The sequence below is a fragment of the Rhea americana genome, unplaced genomic scaffold (assembly GCF_003343005.1).
Source record: "Rhea americana isolate MKP2758 unplaced genomic scaffold, rheAme1 scaffold_258, whole genome shotgun sequence".
NCBI classification, from domain to species: Eukaryota; Metazoa; Chordata; class Aves; order Rheiformes; family Rheidae; genus Rhea; species Rhea americana.
In genome coordinates, this window is record NW_028186377.1 from 1,036,201 (window position 1) to 1,056,215 (window position 20,015).

General features: G+C 40.1%; 2 protein-coding genes and 1 non-coding gene across 4 annotated transcripts; 2 read left to right on the forward strand and 1 right to left on the reverse strand.

Annotated features, from left to right (window-relative positions):
- Nucleotides 1-6,701: 6,701 nt before the first annotated feature.
- Nucleotides 6,702-9,723, reverse strand: MRPL18 (mitochondrial ribosomal protein L18). 2 transcript variants are annotated; one of them, XM_085307431.1, is made up of 4 exons: nt 9,527-9,723; nt 8,724-8,880; nt 7,224-7,458; nt 6,702-6,909 (listed from the first exon to the last, which is right to left on the reverse strand). In XM_085307431.1, exons 1-4 carry the CDS (start codon nt 9,594-9,596, stop codon nt 6,838-6,840), a joined length of 534 nt encoding a protein of 177 aa, XP_085163557.1. In that variant the 5' UTR covers nt 9,597-9,723; the 3' UTR covers nt 6,702-6,837. The 2 variants fall into 2 exon arrangements, with proteins under 2 accessions (XP_085163557.1, XP_085163558.1); XM_085307432.1 differs by having other exon boundaries at nt 8,724-8,904; nt 9,527-9,721.
- Nucleotides 9,724-10,760: 1,037 nt separating this feature from the next.
- TCP1 (t-complex 1) lies at nt 10,761-19,990 on the forward strand. The gene is made up of 12 exons (XM_085307429.1): nt 10,761-10,909; nt 12,328-12,413; nt 13,256-13,384; nt 13,959-14,056; nt 14,375-14,485; nt 15,208-15,389; nt 16,233-16,359; nt 16,686-16,861; nt 17,632-17,755; nt 18,813-19,005; nt 19,319-19,482; nt 19,696-19,990. The coding sequence occupies exons 1-12, from the start codon at nt 10,837-10,839 to the stop codon at nt 19,907-19,909; spliced, it is 1,677 nt and encodes a 558-aa protein (XP_085163555.1). The 5' UTR covers nt 10,761-10,836; the 3' UTR covers nt 19,910-19,990.
- On the forward strand, nt 11,676-11,811 carry LOC146594491 (small nucleolar RNA SNORA29). The gene has a single exon (XR_014896165.1). It is a non-coding gene; the product is annotated as a small nucleolar RNA SNORA29 (small nucleolar RNA).
- Nucleotides 19,991-20,015: the final 25 nt, after the last annotated feature.

A 20,015-nucleotide genomic window follows, 5' to 3' on the forward strand; every position in this document is an offset into this window, starting at 1 on the left:
AAATATTAAGTAATAATAAGTAATAATAACAGTAGTAATAATAATATAATAGTTAAGTAATATTAATATTAATATTAGGTATTGAAGTGATTTTGCAAGTGTTATTTGATAGCATCGAAAGAGAAATGGTTTGCAAGGCAGCTAGAACACAGTTAGAAGCGCAGATCGCTTTAGGGGCTTTATTGGGGATGGTAGAGACTCACTTTTCTTCTGTAGGTCTGAATTGAGATCCGAATGTCAATGGGTCAAGACAACTCCTAACCCAGTATCAAAAGTGGATTTTGGTTGGAATTCGAAACGCGATACCTAAGACAATTAACTAGTCTAATTTTTATGAAATAAAGCAGGATCRAAAGGAATCTCCTACTGATTTTATGACAAATTAAAAGAGGCTGCTTGTAAATATACAACTATCAATCCTGATTCAGAGGAAGGCAGAAATCAATTGGCTCCTTTATTTATAGGACAGTCCATGGACAATATAAGGTGAAAGTTACAGAAATTACAAGGAAGTGATGCGARCGATCCGGGCAAATTGCTTGCTGTGGCTTGGGCAGCATATAGAAATAGAGAAAGACAAAAGGAAACAATGAATAGTAGGCTTGGTAGCAATATTAGAAGAAAACACTCGTGCTAGAGATAATCAAAGGAGAGAGCAATATCAAGGAAGGGGTCAGGGATGAAGGGAAGTTCCCCCATCGCGAAATTTTAGATCTCCTTTGGGGGAAAACCAGTGTGCCCTTTGGAAGAGTGTGGGACATTGGAAGCCTGAGTGTCCCTTCTGGAAGCGAAATACCCCCCTGAATTCTTTACTCTCAATTGGGGAAGACTGAAGGAGACCAGAGGAATCTCTCTCAGTGGAACCTCTGGTTAAAGCTAGGCTGGAAAATGGAGAAGTTGAGTTTTTGGTTGATATAGGGGCTGCCTGTTCTGTGTTGAATACATTGGAAGGAGAATTAAGTAATAGAAACATAAATGTTATTGCAGCAACAGGGACTTGTGAGACTCAGCCATTTTTCAAACCTCTGAAATTAGGGCTAGGGAAGCGATGGGTCACTCACCAATTTTTATATTTGCCAAATTCTCCAAAACCCCTATTAGGAAGAGACTTCCTTCAAAAACAGGAAGCAGAAATTAAATTTAAAGAAGGAAAGATTGAAATTCACATTCCAGAATCTAAATATGTTGAGGCAACAGCCTTTTTGTTGCAGGATATAGGTTCCACGGGAGAAACAATTCCTCGACAAGTGGAGGATGCTGTAATCCCTGTTTTATGGGCTGGAGAGGTCCCAGGAAGGTCTCAAAGGGCAGAACTGGTAAGAGTCGATCTCAAACCAGGATCATCGCCAGTAAGAATTAAGCAGTATCCTTTAAAACCAGAGGCAAAGGTAGGGTTAATTCCTATAATTCAAAGATTTTTGAAGTACAAGTTATTTGTAGAATGCGAGTCAAAATACAATACCCCTATTTTGCCAGTTGAAAAGGGTAATGATTATCGTCTAGGTCAAGATCTTAAAGCAATAAATCAGATAGTACAGGACATCCATCCTGTAGTGGCAAATCCATATGGGGAACAAAGTTGGTTTACAGTTTTGGATTTGAAAGATGCCTTTTTCTGCATTCCTCTTGATGCTAAAAGTAGAGAGCTTTTTGCTTTCGAATGGGAAAATCTGGAAACAGGAAGAAAGGTACAATATGATTGGACTGTCCTACCCCAAGGCTTCACAATAGTCCAACTATTTTTGGTAATCAGTTGGTAAAAGAGTTAGAGATCTGGAAGAGAGAAAAGGAGTTATGTTACAATATGTAGATGACATCTTAATTGCAACAGAAACCAGAGAACAACGCATCTCCTTGACCATAAGCCTTTTGAACTTTTGGGGAATTAGTGGATATTGAGTATCCAAAGAAAAGGCACAAATTGCCCAAGAAACTGTCACATACCTGGGGTTCGAAATCATGAAAGGACAGAGACAGCTAGGGACTGAACAGAAGGAGGCTATTTGTCGTTTTCCTAAACCCCAAAAAGCCAGAGAATTGCAAGCGTTTCTAGGAATGGTGGGATGGTGCCGGCTTGTGGATTGCAAACTACGGACTATTAGTAAAACCTTTATATGAATTACTGAAAGACTCCCAAAGAGGATATATTGATTGGACCAGAGCCACTTTTAAACAATTAAAACAAGCCTTGATGAAGGAACTGGCTCTCAGATTACCGGATCTAACAAAACCCTTTGAACTTTTCACCTGTGAGAGGACAGGTATAGCTCTGGGCATCTTAGCACAACTTTTGGGGAAACAGCGACGGGCTGTGGCATATTTTTCTAAACAGTTGGGCAACATAAGCCAAGGGTGGCTGAGCTGCCTTAGAGCTGTAGCAGCTACAGTACTATTGATTCAAGAAGCTCAAGTTAACCTTTGCACAGAAGATAGCCGTATACGTGCCCCATATGGTAATTACAGTATTGGAACAAAAAGGGGGACATTGGCCCTCCCCCAGTCACATGTTGAATGCCAAGCAGTACTGTTAGAACAGGAAGACACTTACCTCAAAACGACTTCAATCGTTAACCCCGCTATTTTTCTTTCAACTGACCACATAGAGAATGCTCCAGAGCAACACTGTTTACAAACAGTCAAGGAGATTTACTCTAGTCGCCCAGATCTCAGCAACACCCCACTGGAAAACTCGGATTGGAAATTATATCCAGACAGTAGCAGCTTTGTTTGAGATGGGAAAAGAATGTCAGGGTATGCTGTGATGACCATCAATGAGGTTGTGGAATTGCGAGCATTACCTGTAAAGGTGTCAGCTCAAAAAGCTAAGCTTATAGCCCTCACATGAGCACTGGACCTGAATGAGGGAAAAAGGGTTGACATATGGATGGATTCCAAGTATGTGGTTGGAATTGTACTTGCATGTAGGGCTATTTGGAAAGAAAGAGTGCTTCTGCCAGCACAGGGGACCAAGATTAAACATGCCTCCCAAATTCAGGAACTACTTGAAAGCATTCAGAAACCGGCTGTGGTAGCTGTAATACATTGCAAAGCACATCAGAGTGGAAATTCTACTCCAGAAATAGGGAATCAATTAACAACAAAGTGTCAAAGGAGGCTGCAGAAACAGGCATCCTACCTCTAAAACCCGAGAAAGAAATAATCTCACCAGATACCCCACCAAAATATGATAGAAAATATTTTAAGCTAATAGAGTCCTTGAAAGCTAAGAAATGAGTAAACGGATGGGCTATTACACCTATAGGACAGGTAGTAATTTCACCATCACTAATGAGGGAAATTGCTAAAAGAGAGCATGAAAAGGTACAATGGGGAGCGGAGAATTTATTAAAACATCTACAAAAACAGAATGACAGAAATTATTAGATCAATTACAGAAAAATGTGAGACTTGTCATAAAAATAACCCGAATACTAACAATAAGCTAATTTTTGGAGTAACCAAAGGGGGGAGCTGTCTTGGAGATTATTAGCAAATAGACATTTCTGAGTTACTGAGGCAAGAAGGATATAGATACATTTTGGTCCTAGCTGACACATTAACGGCATGGCTTGAAGCTTGTCATACCAATAAAGCAAGAGAAGTAGTTAAGATACTACAAAAAGAAGTTATTCCACAGTTTCGTATTCCCCTGGGAATGCTGTCAGATGGGGGGGGGGGTCTCACTTTATTGCTAAGGTTGTGGAACAATTAAGTAAGATAATTGTGGAACAATTAGCTATAACATGGGATCTTCATACCTGTTATAGAGCACAGTTGAGTGGGCAAGTAGAATGAATGAATTATACTCTTAAGCTACAACTTGGAAAGATCTGCCAGGAAGCAGCAATGACTTGGGTACAAGCATTACCTTTTGCATTATTAAGAATCAGGATCCAACCTCATAGAAGGGGTAACCTGAGGCCATATGAGTTGTTATATGGAAGGCCTTACCAAGCCCCACATATACCAGATAACACCCATAATATAGGAGGAATGGCTATAAATAACTATTTGATGTCTCTGGGAAATACCTTACAGGAACTTCGGAGATATGCGGCAACTGATAGACCGCTGGAATTAGACGCACCAACACATCCGTTCCAGCCTGGGGACTGGGTCTGTATTAAGTCGTGGCATTCAGAGCCACCAACCGAAAAGTGGAAAGGACCGTTCCAAGCTCTCCTGACAACTTACACCACTGTTAAGTTTTGGGGCAAGGGACCGTGGATCCATTATTCTAGAGTTAAGTAGGCTCTCTCCCCTCGGACAGTAGAACAACAGTCTCCTCTTAAACTTAAGATAAGGAGAAACTATGTTTGACCTCTGGCATTTACTTGCATTAATATTGGTAGCCATGAGCCAAGCTTGGCAAACCTTATGTTGAGACCAAAATTTACATTTGATCCTAGCTCAAAACATCACTCAAATTACACAAGAATGATTGTCGGATAYGTACCCAAATGCCCCAAAGCAGTAATCCACACGGAATATCCTTAGTTGGAATAGTTTTAAGTGACTCACAAATGCAARAAAAAGAAACAGAGTGGAGTCTTGTAAGAGTAATTGGACTCCCACCTCTGATCCACTCACACATATAAGTCTTTCTGTGGTCTTGTGGGATGAAAATGATAAATTATGTATAACTGTAAATGATGTCTTATTATTACGCTGATTATGGCTATTGTAATAACGATTCATATGTAGGTGAAGAAATCAGTAAGCCTGTTACAAGTAAACTTGGTCATGTTACAGGAATATTAACCCCACATGGCTTAGGATGGTATTGGCTGTGTGGTGACAAAGCCTACACAAAGCCTTGCCCTTACATGAAGATGAGACCTGTGCACTTGGAGTTTTAGTCCCCAATGTGATTATAATTGATAAATTGCACCAACAAAGTGGATGGGTTAGGACCTTCCTCAAAAGAACTAAAAGGGCTCCTACTGCCGTTGCAGAATGACCCACAGGATTCCATAGTTTTGTTAGATGGTTCCTCCTGTGGCTAGGGGGTGAGCGAGTTGGAGAAAACAATTGTCAACATCTCAGCAACAATAGAACACATTGAAAATAAAATCCTGGATGCAATACAAGCCCTGCAGGCCAAAGTATCTAGTCTATCAATCAATCATAAGTGGTTTTACAAAATCGAATGGCCTTAGATTTATTATTAGTTTCCAGGGAAGGGTCTGTAGAGTTATAAATACGAGTTGTTGCACGTGTGTGGACCAAAGCRGAAGAATTTCTACAGGCTTAGATGAAATTTGGGAATAAACGAAGGTTTTACATGAAGTCACAAGGGATGATATCCCCCAGATTCAGATATATGGAAGAAGCTTACCTCATGGCTACCCAATTGGACTTGGTTAAGAAGTCTCTTTGTTACTACAAGAACAATAGTCTGTGCTTGTATTTTAGTCTGTATTATGATTCAGTTTTGTAGTTGTTAGAATCAAATGTGTATAAAGTCAGGTATGAAATAATTTGAAACTTTGGATTTGTAACTCCAAAGTCTCAAGAAAGGGGAGACTTGATACATTAACCCTTGGAGAAAGTTCCATTTTTGCCCTTTTATGATCATTTTTTTGTACTTGACAGTGTGTTTTGTGAAACTTAGCAGATAGTACAAAGCTGATGGCTGTGGGGCAGGCGAGGAGTGTTGGGGGGGAGTCATTCTGGTCTGGAGGCGCTAATGGCTGGAAGATTGCGCAGGAGGCATGGAAACAGCGAAGCTGCAGTAACTATGCATGCTCACAGAAAAGTTCAACTAAAAAGACACCCTTGAGTAAACCCCTGATGACCCCAGGGACCACCAGAGACCCCCTCAGAAAACCCCAAAGCACATGCATAAGCACAATGTGAATATTATAATTAGTTCCAGGAAATCCAATGAATACGTATGATATGATGAGATATATATGAATGATAAAAACTTTGTTTAGCGTGATGTGCATTATGCATGTTGGGAGGAACGATCGCCTGTGCATCCAGTGCTGTAATAAAGAATGCCTGCTTTCTAAAACTTCAGGTGAAGTTTTAGAGGGTTTTATTTTGAGCCTGATTTTACAGCAGCATACAGGAGTTGCACGGACCACTTGGGACTCTTTGAACAGGTGTTAAAATGCCACCAACTACACAATCTTTTTTAAGGAATAAAGTATGTGGGTTCACACTAACTGCAGGGTTACATTCCCTGGAAGCATTGCTGATGAATCAAGCAAACTTACAGCATAGTTCTTTAGCCGCGCAGAGCAAAATATTTCTTGAGCATAGACAAGGAAAAAGGGGAGGAGGCATCTTACTCCCTGCAGCTGTGCAACTTCACTCTTAGACCTGGGAATTACAAACATTTAGAAAAGTTTTGCAAGAAACCTACAAAGATGAGTCAGGAGAATTAACTCGTTACACAGTAAGTGGATTAAACACAGAACTTAGTTATATTCTAAGTCAGTCACCTAATGAGTGCATTTTGCTAGAGTTAGATTGCTTGCAGAGTTCAGGTTAAAAAGAACACAAAAACAAATATTAAAAATAAATAATTGATCATATTGCAACAATTGAAGACTTTAGCATTAAATCAACTATATGGCATCTTGATGCAGCACTTACTGAAATAAATTTAGTTGTCTGTGTGACAAGTGGTGAGCCTATTACAATTCTATCCTTAATCTGTTCATAATTTTAGAATCAAGAATAAAACACACTTCTGTTCTTTTAAAAATATTTTATTATAAGATACCATGCTCCAACTTGTTCCAGCTCTCAACCATCACTGTGCCTGCACACACATGTGAACAGATGATTGTTGTTCCTTGGCAAGTTCTCCTGATAGTCTCTGTTTTATTGGTAGATTCTTCGTGGCTCACACAGAACAACACCACCCTCTTTCATAGCTTTTTCAAATTCCTGAATCTTGTTTGAAAGATTAAAAGAAAATAAAAAGGGAGAGAGAGAGAGAGAGAAATGAATAAATAAAAAACTTTTTCCCATCCCACACAAAGGAAAAAAGAAAACAATCAGCACTGAAATATCTTTTGGGAACTGTTATGCAGAGAGGCAGAGGTTAACAGCCTCACTAAAACATAAAAGGATAACTGACAAGCTGCAATTCCTATTAACTGTTGCAAGCAGAGATTTGTCAAGCCACRTAACACTGATGTTCAGGAAGAATAGAATTAACATTTAGAAGGAAAGAGTAAAACAATTTTAAGGAGAAAGATACTTGCCGAGTCACAACGACGCTCCCAGGGGATGACTGCTTTAAAATTCACAAAGTTGATTCCTGCTTCCAAACAGCGTTGCGCCATTACATGGCCAAGGTTTTTGCATGCTGTTACTCCTTTAGGGCTGTACAGGTGTCTTTTTATGGCCCACTCTCGGGTAGAGGCAGATACTACAATGTCCCCATTACAGCGCTCAACAAAGGCTTCTACATAATGCTGTGTGCGCTCAAGCCGTAATCTGGAGAAAGGAAAGAAATACGGGATATGAGGTGTTTTCCAGATCTGAAGAGACAAAAACATTAAGTGCTTAACTGTATGTTATATGCGACTCACCTTATGAAAAAGAACTCAACACATTGAAACAACTGTAGTAATAATGATGAATTTTTGTATTACTTTTATTATCTGGGGCTTTGTTTCCTTTTATTAAGGCATAAAACAAGACTTGAAGCAATTTCAGGTGTGAACTTTTAACTTAGGCTTTGTTTCACACTAAGGACAGGTTGAATATCTATTGAGAATACAGTGGAAGGCAGGCAGGCAAGTAACAGCAGTCTAGACAGATAACCAGAGTTCTGATTAAAACTTCTGAAACATTTAAAACTTTTAAATTATGGCTGAAATTATTAACTTATGGTGAAAAAGATGACACACTTTAATTCAGTGCTGTCACATTAAGAAAAGGTGAAGATTTTTTTTTTCTGCTTTTATAAAGTCTAAATAGATTGCTATGGGTGATGTTTTAAAGCCACAGCTGTCATATTGAGACACTTCAGCAGTTCAACAGAATGAAATTCCAAAAGCAACTTTTTAACAATTACTCAGGTGCACAGTCCTACATTGTTGCAAATCAGCAGTCATTCCAAACTTTGCATGGACTGATACACCTGCTTGTGAGCTAAATCAGGGAACTGCTCCAACTGAAAAATACGCTTGTCAGTCTCTCTAAATACTTCAGCTTACACAGCAGGTAACATTGCCAGGAGCAGTAAGAGCTTAAGCAGTACTGCTAAGCCATAACATGTAACTACAAATTATTACTAGTAACTATTTCCTATTACTCTTTCAGACAAAATCAGATTTTCAGATATGAACAAACTGGATGGAATTCTCTCTCAGGAATAAATAATAATTTTGATTAGCCAGCTTAAAAGGAACTTATTTTCCAGAAGACAAGTGATCATCATTTTCTAAAAATTGGGCTATTTTTGTGCCTCAAGTAGAACAATAATATATGGTCAGAACAAGCAAAGAACTAGGAAGATTATAAGTTAAATAGTAGTTCTGTAGTAACTGCTACCTTAACAGTAGTTGGAAAGATTGTAAACACACTAACTTTGACATGATGATAAGCAACTGTTCTCTGAACATGAAAGATACCTGTAAATTCAGGACAGAAATAAGAGGACAACTGATTCAAAAAAGTACATTTTGTAGAAATACCAGCTGATATAGTTTAATTCTTTTGAAATCTTCATTTCTGGTGGGGGCTTTCTGACTCACCTATGCCAGAAGTCTCGCTTTGGCCACGTTGTCTTCCAGCCACGCTCCTTCCTTGCCAGGGCCAGCTGCTCCAGGTTCCGAGGATTCCTGTTAGTGAAGTCAGGGGCAACAATCTCATTTTCTGTTGTGTCCACCTCGCTTTTAATTTTGAGGCTGGCTGTAATTGATGCAAAAAAAAAACCTAAAAAAAAAAAAAAAAAAAAAAAAAAAAAAAAAAGGCATTTAAAAATACGTGTAGTATAAACAGCAGTATGAATACAGTAGTAGAAAACAAAAGAGCCTGTAAGGTTGCAGGGCAAAGTTAACTTTTTTTTTTTTTGTGAACATCAAATAGATTCATACCAGAGCTGAACCTTTTTTCCAGTTTGTGGGGTGGACTGTAAGCTAAAAATGAAAAGTACCTAACATTTCAACAGTCGTTCAAGACCTGTATGTATAGCATTAATTCAAACATAGCTAGAAAATCTCTAGGATGAAGGCTTTTTAATATAATCAGAGGGAACCACGCAACTATACTATCAGAGAACAACCAGTATTAAAAACCCTACACCTCGTCCGGCTTAACCGGCACGGATTTGCACGAACGTGAACTTGGTGTCAAACTGCTGCGTCGCGCTGTCGAAGTATCTCTGCCACGCAACGCCTCCACGCGGAGAGGCAGCAGCACGAAGCCCTCACCAGGGCGACAGCCGGGGGCTCCCCCTTGCCAGCCATCCCGCGCCCCGCCCCGGCCCGGCCCCCAGCAGCCCCAGCCGCCGCGCCCTGGGGCACCGCGCCTCGCCCAGCAGTGGGGCTGACCTTACCTGCCGCGCGGGTCGGCAGCCGCCCGGCCGCGGCCCCCAGCAAAAGGCAGCTCCGGCTCCTCAGCGCCATGGGGAGCCGGTCCGCGATGGCAGCGGGCGGCACCCACACCCCGCCCCCGTTCAGAGGCACCTGGGCGCCGCCATCTTGGGCGAAGCGGGCGCCTTCCCCCCGGAAGCCGACCAGAGGAAGACTTCCGCCCGTACTTCATGATGTCACCCGGAAGCATTAGCGCTATGTGACAGTCCTGGCAGCGCGGGAAGGGGGGGGGGACAGTAGCGCCTCCGTAAGGCTGCCGGCGGGCGCTGTGCGAGTTGGTAACGTGCTTCAAACGGCTACGTGGAGAAACAAATCACTCGGAGATAATGCACCGCTTCATGGGCGCTGGAGTCGTGATCCTAGGCGTTCATGAATTTTTCCACGTCTAAAAATGGTACACCCACGGGTCTCCAAAAGCCTCCCAGAACCTTCTGTAGCTATAATCAGGAAGATAGTAAATCAAGTGTGAGGTTCACAATAGTACTGACGAAAGGGTGTGAAAAAGCCCTTAGATACTAACAGCTACAGACCAGAACTAAGGTTGCTGTTACGGAGCCTAAGAAAAATCAAACTGTAGCACAGGAGCTTGTTTACCCTTGAAATCTAAAATGCGCAATATATGCAGATTTGACAAGAAAGGGGTGTGAATTTCTATCTTTTCCAGCACTTATCAATGCTACAAAATGGTGACTAAAGGCACTGGGAAAATTGTGCACTGTGCTTGAAAAATAAGCCTTTATCAGTATTAAAAAAGCAGCGAAATAACAAAAGCTGCTTAGTCTCCTGGCCGAATCGCGGCCAGAGCGAGTAGCGCAGTAGGAGGCAAAGGGGCGCTGCCCGCTCCTCCGCTGCTGTAGAGTTTTCACGAGCTTCTTGAGAGCGCGCCCAACTTCGGGGTCCTGGAGCCCGGGACAACAAGTTGCTCCCCAGGCGAAACATCCCGCTCAAGGCGAGGGGGAGCAGAAAGGGACACGAACACGCACGCGCGGGCTCCCACCGCCTTCTAGAACCTCCTGGAACTGCCCATGGCCCCTCGCTCACTGCCCCTCCCCCGCGGTGACGGCTCTGACAGCGGCGAGGGCCAATGGCGGCTGGAGGCGCGTTACAGCGGGGCGGGGYGCGCCGTAGGATTGGGCGAGCAGGGCGAGGTCCCGCCCCCCAGCGGAAGGCACCTCGCCTCTCCCCATGCGCGCCCGGGAGGGCGTTCCCATCATTCTTTGCGGCTCTGCAGTGATCTGGGAGCCGCGCGTGCTGCCGCTCCCTCTGCGGGAAGATGGCGGCGATGGAGGGGCCCCTGGCCGTGTTCGGCGAGCGCACCAGCGGCGACGCGATCCGCACGCAAAACGGTAGCGGCCCGTGGCCGCGGGCAGAGGCTTGATGACTGCGGGGGGGGGGGCACAAAGGAGGCAATACGGCGCCGTGGTAGGCGCTGCCATGTGCTTACCCGCCTACCGGGCAAGCGATCCCCCCTACCACCGTGGGCCGCTGGGGCCGTGAGAGAGGCCAGCCCGCCATTGGGGAGAGGCGGCTCTGCTCCCTTCCCGGACTTACGGAGTCCAGCGCAATCCTGGCGCCCTTTCCAGGCTCCTCCCGCTCTGTGGCGAGGCGACCCCCTTTTCTCTTGATGTCCAGGGAGCGTGGTGGCCGCTGGTTGCGAACTGACGTCTTGTTTCGGTTCTCGTGGGGCCGGGGACTGGTGGTGGGCCGGCAGGGCCTGTGGGCGGGGATCCCTCCGCAGTACAGAGAAATAATCTGCTTTGGGCAGTAGGGACCTTCTTCGAGATGAGTGTCTTTAGTTCTCAAAAATGCTTCACGTTTCTCAGGATTTTAAACCAAATCTGGGGGCAAGGCTGCAAATTCTGGGAGGGTTCTCAGAGTAGTTCTTGAGAAGGTAAATGGCAGAAGTAGCTGAGGACTTATCCTTGGGTTATTATGAGAATTTGATGCCGTTTTTATAACTTAGCACACTGAAGATGAAGATTCCTTAGGCTGTGGTTAAGTAATAATTTGGTAGTGACTAGCCTGATGGTGTCAGGGATAYTTGCTTTCAGAAAGTTGCAGAAAACTCGTTCAAAGCAAGAGAAATAGATCATTTAAAATTCAAAGTAAAGCATTCCCATTATACTACCACTTTTTCAATTTCTAGAATAAGTGGCTATGCTTGTGGGATAGAGAAAAACTTGCCACGGTCTGAAGGAAAAGGTTGATTGTATCTTTTTCCTATATGAAGTTGGCAGAACATCATTTAAACAGACAAAATAAGTGGTTTGTTTTAGTCACAGGACTAAGCAGGATATAAAAACGTGTTGCTACTTCACGCATGGTAATRCTATTGTTTCCTATCTGCCCACGCAAATGTACCACTTTCTTTGTGGAGCTAGGGGCTAATGAGGGTGAATTTTGACAGTAGGGCTTGCTGCTACCAAAAGAAGCAGTACAACCAGCTTCTATGAAGCTACTCTCCAGTGTTTTTCTGACCTTTGTACTGTAGTCCATTCATATTATAACCCAACAGAAAACAATTCTTTTTCTGAGAAGTTATGTCAGTTTAGTGAGCAGAACCAATTTTGAGGGAAAAGTGAAGAGTGGCACAGACTGTATTCTTTAGTAGCACTAAGCCATCACACAGCTTTGCTGAAACCTAGTTCTAAATCAGGCTACTTTGTTTCATTTTTCTGAAATGTAGGTTCCTGTCACATTGTTTTGTAAGCTGCAGTCCACCTAAAATTGGAAGGATATAATCTGTTTTATTTCATTTATGCAGTTACTGCTGCATCTGCTATTGCCAACATTGTGAAGAGTTCTCTTGGGCCAGTTGGTCTGGATAAGATGTTGGTGGATGATATTGGGGTAAGTAATCTTTAAGTAAAAAGTGCCAGGAGGACTTGTGTGTCTGAGCAGGAGTGTTTTCTTTTAAAGTGTTTCACAGGTCTAACATGCACGCATGTTTGTTCCATAGTGCTGAGTGTGGGGGGAATAAGGAAGGAGGGAATGAACAACTGTAATGGAAGTGAACATAGTAGTTACCACATAAGTTGTTAGATTATTGTAATTTCATGTAGTAAATTAYTACACTAAAACTGATTTATTTTTATATGTGTTTGTCAGTATTTAGTAACATTGGTCAAATTCATAGGAATGAATACCACTGATAACGCTGTTAAAGTTGGGCCTCATAGTGGTGTTGATTTATATAGCCCCATTGCTGCAAGGAGAGAAGTAACATATTTGAATGAATTCAGATAAACCCATAACCATTTAAAAGTCTGTTTTAATGACAACTTTACAGTCTATTATAGTATTTTTGAAAATCAATGTAGTCTCTTAAAATACTGTATTAAAGGATAGTCATTGTGCAGTATGGAATCAAACTATTATGTGCAAAAAGGTAGATGAGTTTCTGTTAAAGAACCTTTTATTTCTGTAAGACGAAGACTTCTCTGATAGTGTGCAGGAGTGCAAATACTATACTAATAACATCTTTATTGGTGAAATGAGACTCCTGATTTAAAAAAAAGGAAAGAAAGAAATGGAGTAAACATATGATATAATTGGTCATAATATGGGTTTTCACAGTGAATAATTATCTCTTTTCTACAAATATTGTGAAATGCTCGTGTTTCATAAGTAGAATAGAAGTAACCTTAGTATTGACGTAGTAGAAACAAACTTAATATTTGACTTAAAACTAGGATGTGACCATTACTAATGATGGTGCAACCATTCTGAAACTGCTAGAAGTAGAACATCCTGCTGCAAAAGTTCTTTGTGAGCTGGCAGACCTGCAAGACAAAGAAGTTGGAGATGGGACCACTTCAGTGGTATGTACAAAGTTTTACAAGCAGATATGCAAAAAGTCCATGTTTCACAACAGAAACACAGCTTTTGATTTATCCATCTATGAATCGTGATTGTAATGGGGATTAACTTTATAGGACAAAAAATATTGTTTGGATACAAGCAGATTTTACAAAGCAGATTACAGAATAAAGGAATCCAATATTGGTGTTTTATGGATGCTAGTTTCTCATATGAGTCCCATCACTCAGTGCGATTCCATTATTCATGTCTCCCATTCTTGAAGATCTAGGGTAAACTCTTTAACTGGTGTTCTGCAATTTTAATCAGCAAAAGAAATCCAAAGGTAGTTGGGCTAATAAATAAGGGTCTTAAGCAGTAAAACCTTGCCTGAGATTTGCAGTATATTTTGAAAGAAGAAAAGAATCAAATGGCTTTTWTGTGAGGTTAGAAGCTATTTGCTGTATCAAGTTGCGAGCACTTCTTTTCCACTGAGTAGATACTGGACAACCTTTATGATTCTGCTTTCCACTCAGCAATAATAAGTGCATTTTGTTTGTTTGGAACATGTGTATGTAGTGTTTGTGTTTTAAACAGGTAATTATTGCTGCAGAACTTCTAAAAAATGCAGATGAACTAGTCAAACAGAAAATTCATCCTACCTCCATTATTGGTGGATATCGACTTGCTTGCAAGTAAGAACCTAATACAATTGAAGTGTATTCCAGTTTCTAAAGTACCATGAGTGCATGCTTTTTAGTTCTTTATTTATTAGTGCATTAATACAGAGTCCCGGGAGCAAAGTGTTGATGTGTRTTTTCTTTGTTGTAGCTTCAGTGTTGAACTGCTATGTACTTACATTAAAAGTCATTTTTACTATTCTAGAAGATGAACTGATTTCATTCCTATGTTATTTGAGGTAATATTTAGAAAATCTTGCATGTTGTCAGACATTCATCTTTTGTGGGAGTGTTTTTCTTTAACATCTTTTTTTTATTATTATTATTTCACAGGGAAGCAGTTCGCTACATTAATGAAAATCTTATTATTAACACGGATGAACTGGGCAGAGAGTGCCTAATTAATGCTGCTAAAACATCAATGTCCTCCAAAATAATAGGAATGTATCCTTTTACTTGATTAAGTTATTTAAAGAAGAATGATTGTCTAGAGAACTTGAGTAGCTAGGCTAGTTTCCCTTGCAGCAGTTCTTATGGATGGGAACAGTAGACCCTCTATCCTTTTGTAATGGAATTGTGAAGAACGCTTTGCAGAGATCAAAGTCTGGCATGGGAAGATGTGTTCACATTTTGCAAAACCGTTTAAACCTGGATAGACACAGCATGTCATAATAGCTTTAACAGTGGATTGATTGRTTCCTTACTACATTACATGTTAGTGATAGTGGCAAAGGAACTGTGTGAACAGAAGAATGCATTACAGAAATCAAGTACCTAGGGAGTGAAAGTGCGGGAATGAAGGCTGCATTTTACTTGGTAGTTGCAAAAGAACCTTTATTTTAAGCCTCTGCGTTATAAAGTGAATGCAGATTAACCATAGCATAGGTACTTTTGTTATGGACACAAGGTAGGTAAAATACAAGCAGTTGCGTCACACTAGTCTGTCTTAATTTTCACATAAGTTTTTCGCCTTTAAAAAAATCATTTCTTTAAGGGAATGATAAAGTATCTGATAAAGTGAAGGAAAGCTAAAACTTAAAAAAAAAACCACCAAAAGAACTATTAAACTATTAATGGAAGCAATTTTTGACTCTTAGTTTAGGGAGACTTTTTTTTAATGCATGATACTGGTTTTCTTCCTAAGTTTAGCCTTAACAGCATTTTAGTGATGGTGATTTCTTTGCCAATATGGTGGTGGATGCTGCTCTGGCAGTTAAATACACAGACCAGAAGGGTCAGGCTCGCTATCCAATCAACTCAGTCAATGTTTTGAAGGCACATGGACGCAGCCAAAAAGAAAGCATTCTTGTGAATGGTTATGCTCTGAACTGTGTGGTGGGCTCACAGGGTAAGAACATACTATGTTTCATAAAGCTTTTGTGTGAATCTAGCCCTTTCAATCTTTTTGCATAGATTTTTTTTTTCTACTGACTCTATTAGTTGTAAAAGTCACGTAAGTTATCAATTCCAGAGCAAGTAAACAAAATTTAATTATTTCACTAGTAGCTTCCAAGCTCAGTTCTGCCAGCTCGTTAATGGTCTGTAAAGTTGGCAAGTAACTAACTCATCTTGTGTTGATGTGGAAGTTTTGTTACATTGTGTGATGCACAATGTARTGAAGCTTCATTACACTGGATGTCAAAGCACAGCGAAATTTTACAGGGATTGAACATTTAATATAGTAGTTAAAGGGTTTAGTAATTTAGGGTTTTTATTTAAAAAACAAAGCTTTTGCTGCTTCTGTTGATCTGTGACACCAGGAATATATGTGTGGCTGGCTGCAAGGCAGAACTTCCATTGTAAGCGGTTTTGTGTGCATCAGTAAGGTAACACACCTCCATTGTGGGAGCTGCTATCAACTCTGCTCAATGTACTTTTTCTCTATAAACTTAGGTTGTAATTAGGTAACTTCAGGGATGTGACGSTGGCTGGTCAGCTTTTTATGGTCACTTGCTTTTGAGAGGGGTCCATTAAAAAAAAATAACGTTTTAGTAGGATTCTGAAGCGTATTTTACTTCTTCCAAAGTTTTTTATTAGTATTCTTCTGTACTCCTGCAGAATTGGAGGAGACACAAAATGGAAATACAAAATATAAAAGTAATGTTAGTTTTGTTTTCAAATGCTAACTTAAATTTCTTCTGTTAACTGAGTTTGACAAAATCCTTTTCCTTTTTTACTTTCTCCCCCCCAGGTATGACCAAGAGAATAGTTAATGCAAAGATTGCATGCCTTGACTTCAGCCTGCAGAAAGCAAAAATGAAGCTTGGTGTTCAGGTTGTTATCTCAGACCCTGAGAAGCTGGATCAGATAAGGCAGAGGTGTGTGAAAGCTTAAATAACTCAGTGGAGTTTCACAGGCTTCTTTTGGTCTACTGTTTGAGTGGCCTGTACTTTTGACTGAGCACAAGAAGTAAAAATATTTTTAAATGTTAGCACTTCTTGGTAATAGATACTAATTGTAGAAGAGTTCAGTTTTGGACACAGGATTAGAACTAAGTCAGTTTCAGAGAAATCTACCATTGAACCATTTGTGCAATGGTTTCTTTTCCTTGCAGAATTTTGCACTAAGGTTTCAGAAAATTGGTTAAAGACTGTGATTGCAGATTTTTAAATCCAGTTTTACAGCTTCAGCGTTRTGCTTGCAGAGAGTCAGATATTACAAAAGAAAGGATCCAGAAGATTCTGGCCACTGGTGCCAATGTTATTCTAACCACTGGAGGCATCGATGATATGTGTCTGAAATACTTTGTTGATGCTGGTGCTATGGCAGTACGCAGAGTTGTAAAAAAGGATCTAAAGCGCATTGCAAAGGCATCAGGAGGTATGTATTTATGAATCTTAATTTTATGCATAAGCTGCGTAAGCATTAGCTGTTAAGAGTATGGGTAGCTGATTTTCTTAATATGGTTTCTTAACGTGAAAGCCACCACAGTATTTACATTTAGGGAATTGCAAGGAGAGGACAAGTGGAGGCAAGCTACTTTTAGCTTTTAATTTCACTATAGCTTTTAAGTCAGCATTCTGTCAAAGTGGATGGGTACTGTAGTTGATTGCTGAAGATATACAGTGAGAAGAAAGGCTGTCTTGCACTGGAAGGGCTCCCTTCTGGAGGGAATAAGAACCAGAGTCTGTATTAGTTCACAAGTCTTTATTGAGAATACCTTCATAAGCCTGTGTTCATGGAGTTGTAATTCTTACTGTGTTAAGCACCTTGTATAGATAGTTCAAGAGAAACCATGAATTTTTAAAACCTTAAATACATATTGGAAGAAAAAAAGTGGTCCCAGACTGATTTTATCAGTCACTTCCTGTGCTGTTCATGATTTTCTGGTAACAGTTCTCAAATTTGCAAGAAAGCATTTTCATTATAGTAAAGCACAGTTGTAGAAAAATAAAAGAAATAGAAGTAGTTAACTAAGAATAGCAATGCTGATTATAAACTACAGAAAACTGAATTTCTATCTGTGAATTAGTGTTTTTTGATTTAAGGAAATCTGCTTATGATGCTTTTCTGTTTTTGTTTTCCTGTATGCTTGAAGTTGGCAAAGAATGTGCTAGAATAGAATGCTAATTTTTTTTCTTTTTTTTAAGCAACCATATGTTCAACTCTTGCCAACCTTGAAGGTGAGGAGAGTTTTGAGGCACTAATGTTGGGACAGGCAGAAGAGGTGATTCAAGAGAGAATCTGTGATGATGAGCTGATTTTAATCAAGAAGTAAGAACCTCTTTTAGAATACTCAATTTTGTGTAAAATGTCTTACTAAGTTTAGAGATAAAATCCCATTTATTTGCTTCCATGCTGTCTCAGTGGTATGAGTAGTTATACGCATGGGAAAGACTATACAACTCCACTGCAAATTAGAGGTGAAAGTTCCAGTGTTTCATCTCTTTTGCTGGGGCTGGACAGTTCTGTCACCAACCATAATGTATCTATGGTGAGTTGCTTTAGGGGCTTTATTTAAATTTTTGTGTTTGCAAWTTTTTTTAAAAAATCCTCCTTTCTAATGTACAGTAAAATCCTATTAAATTGATAGAGACTCACTATTGTAGTATTCACATTACTTCTAGCAGTATGGTCCTGTTGAATTCYCCTTACAGGCAATAAAGGGAAATAAATACCATCACAGTAATATCATACARCTAGGGATATGTAAGCAGAATCTAATCCAGGAAGAAAGTAGAAAAAGTGGTTTGTGATAGTTTCATTGCATTAATCATCCCCTTGTTAGTGTCAAATGGAAGTCATTATTAATGAATAGTATTTTTAAAGGGTAAGAGTTACCAACTAGTAATTGTTCCTCTTTTTGTCTGCGCACRCTGTATTTTCCTTTAGAGGTTTTAGTATGCCAATGCTGTCTGGTATCTGAACACTTGGGAGTATCCAAGTTTGTTTGACCTGAATGCACTTGCATATTAACTTTTCCACAGCTTTGATATCACACCATACATACTGAATTAAGTGTCTAGCTTTACTARTACTGTTTCTTCCCTACTTAGTGATTAGAAAATTTCTTGCCAGTCATAYTTTATCAGGTAAATTTCTTTGAAATGCTAAACCCAAACCAGGTTCTTATATTTCAAACTCTTGACTTAAGTTGCAATGTGTAGATACTTAAATGTGGCATGGTAATGTTAAAGTTTTGTTCTACATGTTAGAAGAACTTAGCTCCACTGAATTTCATTAAAAAGGGGGGAGGGGGACATCTGCAAGAAGAGTTTTAGTTGTATTCTTTTCAGTTTAGCTAACTGACTTATTTTTGATTTTTTGACAGTACAAAGGCTCGTACCTCAGCATCAATTATCTTACGAGGAGCTAATGACTTCATGTGTGATGAAATGGAACGGTCTATACATGATGCTCTCTGTGTTGTTAAAAGGGTATTGGAATCCAAATCTGTTGTCCCAGGTGGGGGTGCTGTAGAGGCTGCACTCTCAATCTACCTTGAAAATTATGCAACAAGCATGGTAAGTCTTGCTCAGAGAAGTAACAGTGCATATGTGTTGAACTGGGACAGTCTTCCTAACGTGAATTTTCAAATACTGTACCAGAAGTCAGTGCTGTGGTGCACGAAAACATAATTAGCTTACRGAATGTAAGGTGATCCTCTAAAATGATGGATATGTCTTTCTCTCTCACATATTCTGACTGTGAGGTTTTCTGGCCTAAAATAAGTTTTGTCTTTAAAACATCTACGTACTAGTGACACTCTTGATCATAGCTGTATTTTTTTCCTCTTGTATTGCAGCAGTTGGTTTTAAATCTCTTTCCTCTTTGTAGGGATCACGTGAACAACTTGCAATAGCAGAATTTGCAAGGTCCCTCTTGATCATTCCAAATACATTGGCAGTAAACGCTGCTCAAGATGCCACAGATCTCGTTGCAAAGCTGAGAGCGTTCCATAATGAGGCTCAAGTTAATCCAGATCGCAAAAATCTGAAATGGCAAGTATTGATAGGCTATTTGAAGTGAAGTGGGTTGRTGTCTTAGATGGAAAGTTGTTTTATTAGTTTACTGAAACAATGCTTTGCATTTAGAATAATGCAGACTTACCACTGAACTCTTCTGTCACTTACTATCTGTGTCACTGTGACTGAATTGTAAACACCATACCCTGATTTATTTCTACCTCTCCATCTGATATTTCTTCTTTTCAGGATTGGTCTTGACTTAATCAATGGAAAACCTCGTGATAACAAACAAGCAGGCGTCTTTGAGCCAACCATGGTCAAAACTAAGAGCCTAAAGTTTGCAACAGAAGCTGCAATTACTATTCTTCGAATTGATGATCTTATTAAACTGCACCCTGAAACTAAAGAAGATAGAGGGTGCTATGAGGATGCAGTTCACTCTGGAGCTCTTGAAGAGTAACTTAGATTTATTTATGTTTGTGTAACTTACATTTCCCATTGTTATAACAAAAATGTTAATAAAACAAGTGGTGAAGATAAAGTTGATCCTGTTTTGTTGAAAAATT

What these genes read in the sequence shown, in the direction of transcription:
- MRPL18 (XM_085307432.1), bottom strand. Translation starts at nt 9,596, where the DNA reads ATGGCGCTGAGGAGCCGGAGCTGCCTTTTGCTGGGGGCCGCGGCCGGG. An exon ending in GCTGCCGACCCGCGCGGCAG is followed by an intron (nt 8,905 to 9,526) that starts GTAAGGTCAGCC and finishes TTTTTTTTTTAG; the next exon opens with GTTTTTTTTTTGCATCAATT. An exon ending in AAGCGAGACTTCTGGCATAG is followed by an intron (nt 7,459 to 8,723) that starts GTGAGTCAGAAA and finishes TCCTTTCTCCAG; the next exon opens with ATTACGGCTTGAGCGCACAC.
- TCP1 (XM_085307429.1), top strand. Translation starts at nt 10,837, where the DNA reads ATGGCGGCGATGGAGGGGCCCCTGGCCGTGTTCGGCGAGCGCACCAGC. An exon ending in CGCGATCCGCACGCAAAACG is followed by an intron (nt 10,910 to 12,327) that starts GTAGCGGCCCGT and finishes TCATTTATGCAG; the next exon opens with TTACTGCTGCATCTGCTATT. An exon ending in CATTGCAAAGGCATCAGGAG is followed by an intron (nt 16,862 to 17,631) that starts GTATGTATTTAT and finishes CTTTTTTTTAAG; the next exon opens with CAACCATATGTTCAACTCTT.